The sequence below is a fragment of the Patiria miniata genome, unplaced genomic scaffold (assembly GCF_015706575.1).
Source record: "Patiria miniata isolate m_02_andy unplaced genomic scaffold, ASM1570657v1 HiC_scaffold_13, whole genome shotgun sequence".
In the NCBI taxonomy this organism is placed as follows: Eukaryota; Metazoa; Echinodermata; class Asteroidea; order Valvatida; family Asterinidae; genus Patiria; species Patiria miniata.
Genome location: NW_024037051.1, coordinates 3365820 through 3377067, shown reverse-complemented (window position 1 = coordinate 3377067; position 11248 = coordinate 3365820). Strand labels below are relative to the sequence as shown.

General features: G+C 42.8%; 1 protein-coding gene and 1 pseudogene across 1 annotated transcript; one reads left to right on the top strand and one right to left on the bottom strand.

The window, feature by feature from the left end:
* The first annotated feature begins 2 nt into the window (after window positions 1-2).
* Window positions 3-5103, top strand: LOC119720020 (annotated as a pseudogene).
* Window positions 4558-10095, bottom strand: LOC119721503 (hyalin-like). Its single transcript, XM_038191580.1, has 5 exons — window positions 10077-10095; window positions 9509-9739; window positions 8245-8496; window positions 5907-6167; window positions 4558-4568 (listed from the first exon to the last, which is right to left on the bottom strand). Exons 1-5 carry the CDS (start codon window positions 10093-10095, stop codon window positions 4558-4560), a joined length of 774 nt encoding a protein of 257 aa, XP_038047508.1.
* Between the last annotated feature and the right edge of the window lie 1153 nt (window positions 10096-11248).

The following is an 11248-nucleotide window of genomic DNA, read 5'->3' as shown; positions in this document are numbered from 1 at the left end:
CCTTGGATATTTGAATATTGTCAGAGTATGACATTTACTAAATATGTACGTTAACATAAAGAATCATGAGTGTAATAATATGTGGATTTGTTTGGCCTTAATTGATAGCCATGAGAATAAATATTGGAATAAAAACAGGGTTCGCAGTTGAAGAGCTAGAGAGACGCAAAATTGTAATTTGCGAGAGTTTTTTCCTTCTGGTGCTCCTCTCCAATAAAAAAAAAAAAAAAAGTAGTTATACATATATATACAATTAATATATATATGTGTATCTTAGAAATTTTCGTACCATTTTATTAGGAACTTTTGCGCTACCGGAGAGTGCTGGAGAGTCACTCATGGGAGAGATCTTCTATTCGGTGTTTTGACCCCTTCGCGGCCCAGGCAGCAAAGCGAGAGAGGGAAGTCCTCAGTTGGGTGGACATATCTGGAAAACCCGTAAGTTCCCCTATGGCATGTGCACCAGACCCGCTGGATGTCATCTCAGGCAGAGTCTTGCCAGATATGCAAGCACTGCGGTTTCGAGACCCAGACCTTTTTGTAGCTGGATCACTGAATGTGAACCCGGGACTTTGGGACGGGGTTCTTGAAGAGTCGGCGGATGGTCCGGTCGTATCTAAATGGCTGCGACAAGGGGTGGATGTTTTTGATTTTTTCCAGCCTTTCAAAGGAGAATATCGAGGCAGAAAATTCGACTCTGACGTGCCCCCACAGATGTATTTCGCAAATGCTCCGTCGTGTCGCAAGTTCGTTCCCTTCATCAATGAGACTTTGACCAAGAGACTTATAGAAGGCTCCGTGGAGCTTTTGGGGAAAACATGCGAAGTTCAGCCGCCAAGATGTGTGAATGCTTTAGCCATAGAACCCAAAAAGCCAAGACTTGTTTTGTCGATGAAGGGACCAAATCTTTGGTGTAAAGACACGCCTTTTAGATTAGTTCCCTTGGGCGAAATTGCGAAATCCATTAACAGAAATGGCTTCTTTTCAGCTACCGATGACGCACAGGGCTACAAGCAAATACTTTTGTCGGAAGCGTCTAAGACCTTCTGTGGCTTTGAGTGGGCTGGCTACTATTTTGTAGACACGACCTTACCATTTGGCTTTAAAAACAGCGCATTCATTTACACGACTATTGGTTCGTGCCTGTCAACATGGCTAAAGAACCGGGGTATCCATACCGAGGTTTGGATTGATGACCGTTTTATAGGCGAGTGTTCGGGCTCATCGGCAACACCTAAATAGGTTATCTGACATTCTCAATATGGGTCATTTCTCCTTTGTTTCCCTTTCTAATTTGTTCGTGTCACAGTGCCCAGAAATCGAGTGTGCGTCAGATGACGGGGCTTTCGACAGGGCTCTGAGGTCGCTTTACGTGGTTTGCTACATGAAATCACATTTGGGGTTTTTCATCAACATGGAGAAAAGCCATCTGCAGCCATCCTCTAGAATGATCCATCTGGGTCTGGGGATCTGTTCAAAATCCTTGTCTTTCTGGATTCCAGAGAAGAAAAAGATATCATTTGCCGAAGTAAGAGAGAATATCCTATTGGCAGACCAGGTTGTTTTAAAGCAGCTTCAACGCTTTGTCGGAAAATGCCAAAGCTTCACGTTGGTATTTCCAGCGGCATCCTTGTTCGTAAGAGAGTGTTGCACATTTATGTCAAGTTTAGACGACGTTTCCCCCACATCTCTTACACAAGAAGTGAGAGCCGAGATCCTTTTCTGGCGTTTTATAGATTCATTCTCGCAACCCATACCTTGGAAAAAGGAGCACCATGTATCAGTGGCTCTGAGTTCGGACGCGTCTGGTTTTCGTTGGGGAGGAGTTTTGGTCGGTCCGTCAGGAAACACGAGTTTTGGAGATTACTGGCCTCAAGATATTCTAGCTGTGGAAGACATATGCTGCAAAGAGGCATTGGCTTTGTATTTTGTCTTGCAGTCGGCCTTAGACTCATTGTGGGATAGACGTGTGGACGTGACCGTTGATGCATTAGCTCTCTTCGATGTTTGGAACAGGCGCAGAGCGAAGTCGACAGCTTTGGCAAGGGTTTTAAAGTTGATTTTCGCCCTTACTTTAGAGGCTAACTTCACGCTGCAGTTGAGATGGGTCCCTTCCAAGCAAAATCCAGCGGATGCCCCGTCAAGAGAGGTGTCTAAGGCAGATGCTCGATTATCCCAGTCAATCTGGAAGCTTCTTCAGAGAGAGTTGGGTGGACCTCGAGGCTTCACATTTGACTTGATGGCACTTCCTTCAAATGTGCCGAGTGGGTTAGACGGGTCTGCTCTAAAATTCTACTCAAGGGATCCGGCACCTGGATCGTCGGGGGTAAATGTCTTTGCCCAGCAGTGCCCGGTGGGCGAAGAGCTTTATGTATTCCCACCTTTTGTTCTGATAGCTTCACTCATTCGACTGTTCCAGGAATGGGGAAATGTGAAGGTAACGATGGTTGTACCGAAGCACCCTCACCCGAAGCCATGGTGGCCAAGTCTGCTTTCTTATGCACGCCAGTCAGTTCGTCTGTCAGAGGAAGGACAGATGGGGGTCATTGAGTATCCATCAGCTAATGGTTACACGCCGAATAAGAAGGGTCTGCCCTTTCAGCTTTGGGCCTTTGAATGTTTCTTTCCTCACTGCGGTAAACATATGAAGGAAAATCCGCTGCCCAAGCAAAGGAGGGTCCTTCTCATGTCAGATTCCATGTTTAAAGGCTTGAAAGGATTCAGTTGGCCCTTGAGCCTAGATGTGCAGCTGGTCACAAGAGGGGGTCATAATATCTCATCATTGTGTAGAGCAGCAGCCACCTCTTGTCGACGACATGCACAGGATGCAGTGGTTTTACATGGGGGCATCAATGATTTCAGCAGATTGGCAGATTGTCAGGAGGGGGTTCAAGAGGTCATAAGAGTGTTCAGGGCAGCTGCCGTTCGGCTTCGGGCCGAGTTTCCCGATTGCGCTTTCATCCTGTCATCGGTCTGTCAAACCAGGCTGGTGAAAGTAAACCGTTCGGTAGCCGTAGTTAACGAAGCCCTAAGAGCCATATGTAATGAGGCCGGCTGGACTTTCCTCTCCAATGATTACATTATGCAAGAGGATCTGAGGGACGATGTCCATCTGTCTTGGTGGGGCAGTCTAAAGCTTCATCGTAGGTTGCAGATGGTTTTAAGGTCAGCTCTGCACCTGCGCACTGGTCCCGACATAGCTTGTTTCCGATAGAACAACAGAACATCGATCGTAAACAAATTTACATCTTCTTTTTCAAAGCGTGACGGGGTACTGGCGAGGTTGAAGACGCTAGATGGCCTTTTGGATGGGCGGGCATACGAAAAGCAGAAAAGTAAGCTGGTGGCATCACTCGAAGAATTTATCCAGAAACACCACGGCGAAGGATACCACACAGAGGGAGTCGACTTACACTCAGCTACGCCCCTGGATATTGTCGCCTTCCTAGTGGACAAGGATTCTAAAGGGAGAACACAAGTCCACACCGTTGGATGTGAAAACTTGGGCAAGCATGGCTTCTTCCCTTGTGAATGCCCTCGTCATTTAGCAGCCGGAACTGTGGACTCTTACATTGGCCAGCTCAGGGGATATTACAATTCTGTAGGCAGAACCGAGATTTGGCGCTCAGGCTCGTTATGGGGTAACCCTTGCATATCACAGCGGGTTCAAAGATATCTACGGGCTATTCGACTGGAACAGGCCGAGGCACACGTCACACCAAGGCAAGCCGTCCCAATATTCTCAGATAAGTTACGCTGGTTGGCGACAGAAATAAAGAGGCGTTTGTCATCCCGAGAATGTAGCAGCTCTCCATTCATTCAGAGATACATATTGCAGAGAGATTTAGCTTTCTTTTTATGTCTTTGGTGGGCTGGTGACAGGGCAGGCGACTTAGGCAGGACCATGACATGCGAGATTTCGAGAATAGAGGGCGGCGACCTTCTCTTCAACCACACCGTAGGGAAAACGATTAGAGAGTCCTCTTCTTCGCTTATTGTCATTCCAAAGCTGGAGGGTCAAACAGATCTGGACCCAGCCGGGGCAGTTAACAGTTTGGTGGAACTGGCAAGGTCAAACGGTTACAGCCTTACAGATGGTTTTCTCTTTCGGCCTTCAACACAGGACCACAGGTATCTTGTCAACAAGCCTTTCGTAGGTGCCGCTCCCAACGTGCGTTTGCAGGCCTACTTTTCCTCTTCATCAGATCCAGACGATAGCCGGCTGAGGGCCCATGGAAACCGAGCGGGGGTGGCAGCCACCTTACGTCTCCTTGGAGCTTCAGAGGAGCAGGTCATGGATCACTGCAGATGGGCTTCCAGGAAAACCTATAAGCACTACACAGAGTTGGAAAAGATAACCAGGCGTAAACAAACAGTACAGGCACTGCGTGATGCTGTCAGTAAGGATCAGGGTCAGCAATCTTCAGCTGATCTAGCGGGATGTTTTTTTCAGAGGACTTAACTCAGGCTTCAAGGTTCAGCGAGCATTTCCATAGATTTCAGATTTTATAGGCCTACTGTTGGATCTGCTTGTGGCATTGGGCTTTAAGCCTTAGTTCAGTGCTTTCCTATGGAAAGAAAGAGGAAAATATTTAGAAGAGCATGAATAGGAACAGCACATAAGATGCTTGGTGGGGGACAGGCTTCTTATTTAAGGTGTACTACTCCATTATAAGGTCTTAATCAAGTCATAATCATAATCATATTCATGTGTAGTAATTTTAAAATTGGCAAAGATCATCTGCAAAATGGCAACTTTTGAATGCAAGAGGCGGTGTATCAAGTTTGACAGGTTACGTGACATAATTATTTGAGAATGCATGCATAACAAAGAAAAGGGTACTCTTTTGTTTTATAATTAAAATACACAAATGAATATAAATTAAGCAGCATTGGTCCTCGTTTTTCCTTAAGGGTGGGGCAGGTTTTAGGGTAAGAGTTGGGATTAGAGATGGGTGGATGATGAAATGGTGAGTATGAATGGTTTGAGGGCTGGAGCTCGGTAGGGGGTTTCGGAAAGAATCGATTAAACCCATATCTAAGCCTTGTAGATTCTGGAGCCCGCAACGGAACAACAGAGCGATATAAATAGTTCACTATTTGTACCGCTCTAAACGATGAGGGCGACAGAGGAATCAAGTCATTCGTGATTCTAGCTGACCGAAGGCGTGGAGTTCGCGGGGCTGTACGTGGTAAGAGTGTAACTCATAAGAGGTGAGTAAATATATCTTGTTTGGTACGCCTAGAAGTTTGCAGCCGTGGTAAGTTGTATGGTTTTCCCACCCACCCGGCCCCTTTTCCTGGTGCGGGGTTCCGTTTCAGGTTCCGGTTTCTACTAGAATCGATTAAACCCATATCTAAGCCTTGTAGATTCTGGAGCCCGCAACGGAACAACAGAGCGATATAAATAGTTCACTATTGTTCTCAATGTATGTTTATGTTGTATTGTGTACACCGTCGTATGATCAATCGTTGCCACTCAATTTTTGTATGCCCTCTTCACCATGCCAAAGATCATCATCGTGATTTTGTAAAGCATGGTGTTTTGTAGTAAAATCTTAAATCTCCGAAAATAACGCAATTGTGGAATTTACTGAAATGGATCTCCAACGTGCTAACAGCCTACAGGCTCTGTAGATAGTTTTTAGATGTAATGTTGAGTAATCCTTAAACTTATTTCCAGCTGGTAAGTACTCCAATCAGAGCTTGCTCGTACCGTACAAACTGTGCATTGACGACTGGTTGAAGAGATTAGAATCCTTCATTCATACATGCATTTGTTTTAGTATTGCTGAGAATTCTACAGACCATTGAATCTTTGAATAAGTAACATTAATGAGAAACTGAATTGGTTAGCTCAAAAATCATCAGAAGTGCAAGAAAATATAATGTTTTTTTCCCCTTACCTGTGACTGTGATAGTAAATTGACATGTGGCAATGTTGACTCGGGCATCCCAGAATGTGTAGGTTACTTGGGAGACTGTGTTAGCATTAAATCTTCGCCCGGGATTGTGAGTACTGGCTACATTTGGCTGAGCTCCACTGTTGTCTGTTGCTGTTGGTGGTGTCCATGTTACAGTGGCAAAGGTTTGACCAGCATCCGGGTTGACAGTTATATCGGCTGGGCAACCACTGATGACAGGAGGTGTCACATCTACACCGCCAACTGCATCGTCAACAATAAACAATATTTTATAAGCCAACGTGACGTCATCGTGACGTCATTTCAATGTTTACCTATAACACATCCCGGTTTACCAACATATCGAGTTTCAACCCAATCGGACTGACTGTTCTGTAGATATAGGCCTTCCAAATATGCACGTTTGTGATGACGTCACGTGACCCATGATGACGTAATCATGACGTCACTCTTCGAGACACAACTTCACTATAGAGTCTTTACTAGAGATAAGTTCCATTGGAAAAGTGGCGGTACCAAAAACGTGTACAAAGTCAATGTGATTTGGGGTGGACCCAAAAAGATCAAAAAGAAAAAAAAATCAGAACAAAAACAAAGGCTTTTCCGCTGTTCAGCGGAAAAACCAAAAAAAAAAAAAAAAATCCTAACGAAAACAAAGGCTGTTTCGGCAAAATTGCCGAAACAGCCCCCCCCCCCCAAAAAAAATCTTAAAGCCAAAAAAAAAAGTCTTTGGTTTCTGGTATGCGCGCGCATCGCCGTAGCCTAGCCATGCGCGTCTGCAAAATTAAAAAGTTTTTTGTTCAATATAAGATGATGTTTCAAAACCGCCAAACTCACTGGTTTGACTGGAATCCTGCTGCTGCACAATTTTAACGTGTTTTTAGATGGGGTTATGATCGAGAATAAGCTTTATGTGGTTTCCTGGACTCCCATATAGTTGCACTAAGTTTAGTCGGGCACCATTTGCAGTCATCAGCCAACATTTGAAGCGAAAAAAACACGTAAAAAAAAAAACGCGTCGCCGCACCACTTTTTGGGCAAGCTCCATACCAGAAACCGGAGACTTTTTTTTTTGGCCTAACGAAAACAAAGGCTGTTTCGGCAGAAGTGCCGAAACAGCCAATAAAAGAAAACATCATTTCAATGGAAATATATTCATTGAACTTGAAACTGAATTTAAAGGACATTGTCCGAGCGTGAGCCTAGCTGCCGTATCTCCGAAAGGTGTTCTCCAAATTGATCTACTGTCTTGTACCCTACTTGTTTCATAAAGAGTTCTTACCATCAAGGTCCTTTCGATTGATTGAATTGATTGAATTGATTTAATTGATTTGATTGATTTGATTGATTTGATTGATTTGATTGATTTGATTGATTTGATTGATTTGATTGATTTGATTGATTTGATTGATTTGATTGATTTGATTGATTTGATTCATTTGATTCATTTGATTCATTTGATTCATTTGATTTGATTCATTTGATTCATTTGATTGATTTGATTCATTTGATTCATTTGATTGATTTGATTGATTTGATTGATTTGATTGATTTGATTGATTGAATTGATTGAATTGATCGAATTGATTGAATTGCATGAATTGATTACATTGATTAAATTTATTGAATCGACTTCCTAAAAAGTAAGAGTGTACAAACAAAATAGGGACAATAGAGGTCTACGATTGAAGGTGTTTACACACTGCCCATCTAGTCTTTTTATCCGGTTCGTTAGTAAAAACGTCATCCACACGCGCGCACCACTTATTATTTGCGCCCATTGGATAAACGCTCGAGGTTCGCTGACGCCATAGAGCTATATTAATTCACAATTGACAGCACGTGAGTCAGTGAGGTACAAAGAGGGATGTAGGCTGGACCTCCCTTGGAGCAGCAAAAACTAATACTAATTGTATTAACATGGCTGAAAACCAGATTCCTACGATTTGTTGAAAGTGACCATGCAGTCTGATGATGGGGTGAGATGGCCTAGCAGTTAAGAGCACTGCTGGACTAATGCTCTGGTGTTTCAGAGGCAACAGTGGCGTGGGTTCAAGCCCGGGCCCAGACACTAGTGCCCTTGAGCAAGGCACTTAACCATTATCGCTTCGTCTTTCGGATGGGACGTAAAGCCGTGGGTCCCGTGTGTTGTATAATGCACGTAAAAGGACCCAGCAAACACTTATCGCTAAGAGGAGGGGTTCGCCCCGGTGTTTCTGACAGTTATCCTCATACATGAGGCTGTACGCGATAGCCACACCAGGCGTTTGTACAGAAGCTAACAGATACAGACACTAGACTCATGTGCCTAGAAACTGACCTGCAACAGTGAGTTCGACCGTGAAGACACATCTAGCAGTGCTCCCTGTTGGATCTTGGAAGAGGTATTCCACTGGTGTTGTGCCAACTGGGAAAGCAGTGTTGGGAGAGTGAGTCTGCATGACGAGCCGCACATGCCCACTGTCATCGTAAGCTGTTGGTTCTGTCCATGTCACAATACCACTGGCACTGGTCACTGTCTGCTGGATATTATTTGGACAGCTTGTGATGACCGGCCCAAAAGCGCCGGTTACTGTATGAATTAAGAGGTAGTGAAGGCACAAAACAAAAAGAAAGCTCTCAGCATTTCATTAATATGTAATTGATATCACGTAAATGCATGGTGTGTTGCACTTTTGTTAAAGGGAATATACATCATTTGCTTTTGCTGTAATTTTCAGAAATGGATGGAATTGGGGGGTTGGAAATATAAAGCAAATATAGTTACACTGACTTTTTGGAGGTTTTGGGTTCGAAAATGCTATAAAAACCAAGAAAAACGATCATATTCCTGTAGTCTGGCTCCCTGACTCCATAAAAGAAGAAACAGAGCAGTTTACATACATTAGGGAATTGTAAGGTCAGGGAACCAGTCTAGCTGGCTCGTACCCGTTCATAGGTTTGTAATCGATTGCAAACAAGTGCAATGGTCAATTGGGGCCAGTATTTGAAAAAAAGCCAGTTGTTTCCAACGCTGATCGGCCGATCAGCGTTGGAAATTGATACAAAAATACCACTTTTCTTGAAAATGACAGTATACCAGGTGCCATAATTTTACAGGATGTTTTAGACTGTCATTTACCAACATCCTATTAAGGTATTTCGCAAAAACTTGGTAGTTTTATTTTTCGATGTTTGCAAATGTTGTATATTCCCTTTAAGAGTATAGACCTAATTATGCGACGTCAAATGAAAGACTAAGTGTGGAAGAACAGTTATAAACGTTAGAAAACTGTGCATAAGTTTGCATAGCTATAACTATACTTCATCAGTGTAGTGTTTACGGTTTTTTTAAGGTTGTTTAAAATCAACGTTGTGACAGGGTCTCGATCAAGAGAAATGACTAAACTATCCAAAGTATATAAATGGGGTTTGTAATAAAGCATTCTCCATGCAATTGGTGAATGGGGAATTTTGGCCGTAAAAATTAAGCAAGGCTGCAAAATCTATGTTGGGGGATATTGTGAGATATGAAATTTGCTTTAAAACAGACATGTGGCAATTAACTCAAGTCAATTTTAAATACCGGTAGTCATTGGACTTACCTGCCCTTTGCACTATGAAAGAACAGGAGGCTCGGTTGCCAGTACCATCAACAGTATTGTAGGTGACAGTGGTGAAACCCTCCGGGACTACTGATCCTGGGGTTAAAGTTGAGGTGGTTGAGACGATCCCTGAAGCATCAGTCGGTGTTGGCGGAGTCCAGGTGGCTGTGCCATCTGAACCAGCTTCAACGTCAGCAGGGCAGTTCAAAGAAGGCACCACGCCATCCGTTCCTGATTAATTTGGCCAAAGATTATTTTGTTTTAAATGTCAACAACCACTTTTAAAAACAAAACTCACTGGGCATATGTTTGCAAAAAGAAGTGGGATTTGGATTTCTACACACGGCCACATTACTGTTTTTCAAAGAGGATGGTATTCCCATACAATCCAGCGATAATTGGCTTGGACCAAGTCGATAATAAATTGTTTGCGTAAATGAAGGATAGATCAAACACAAAGTCATGTAGTATGCTCAGCAGACCTGCAGACTCTAAAACCAGATCGGGCTATTTGGGATTCTCTTAATTAAGAATCTCTGAGAACTACAGTGTTGAGATACATACATACCTGTAGTGGAAACAGTCATCGTGAACATGCACTGAGCTGGTGAGTTGGCATTGCTTGGGTCGATCCACTGATAAGTAATCTGGGTAGTTCCAACAGGAAAGGCAGTGTTGGGGGCATGTGACCGCCAGGAACGTCGCAGCACGCCATTGTTATCTGTGGCTCTTGGCTCAGTCCAGCTTACCGCTGCGGTAGTTTGGCTGGATGGTATAGGCTGAGTGATGCTCGCTGGGCAGTTGAGCACTGTTGGTATGGTACCATCATTGTTGACTGAAAAAAAAATGAAACACAAAACATAAGACAAGGTTAATTCTATTTAATAAATAACATATATATCGTCATATACACTCAACCAAAAAAGAAAGTCCCCCCCAATACTTTTTTTGTCTAAATCAAAAACTACTGGGCACCTCTCGCTTATGTAACGACTAATCAGTAAAGGAATTCCTCAGTTATCCACCCATACTTTTCATTTGGCCAAAAACAGTGATAATGTGTTCGAAATTATGCAATTTATGATATGAAACCGACAAAAAAGTTGCATTTTGTATACGAGCAAAGTTGAGTGTGAACATTTCGTCTCTAACGGAAGCTTCCAACACAGATTTCTTAGAATTGATTTCTTAAAATATTTTGAAGTAATTGTTGTTGGAAGATAGAGACGAAATGTTCACACTCAACTTGCACGTATACAATAAGTGCAACTTGTTTTCGGTATCATTCTTTTGTCATAAATTCCATAATTTTGTACACATTATCGTTTTTGTGCCAAATAAAGAGTGTCGATTGCCAAGGATTTTCTGTACTGATTAGTCGTTATTTGAGTTTAAGATGCTCAGTAGTTTTTGAGTCAGACAAAAAAAGTATTAGGGGGCTTCCTTTTTGGGTTGAGTGTATTTCAAAAAAATTAATGAAACACTACCATGTGATAAATAAATGTATAGAATAAAAAGTTTCCACACAATCGTTATTGCACTTTAAAGCTACAGTCCATCATTTGTAATTTGTGCATTTTGTTCGTTTGAAGCAACAGTTCAAAATCTAATGAAGGATACTGAGCAACTGACCTGATGAAGTTTCAGCTAAGCTTCAGCTATACATTCCGAGAAAAACAGCATTCTAAGATCTCAATTTCAAATCAAAAGTTACTGAATCATGTGTTGAATTGTTTTGAA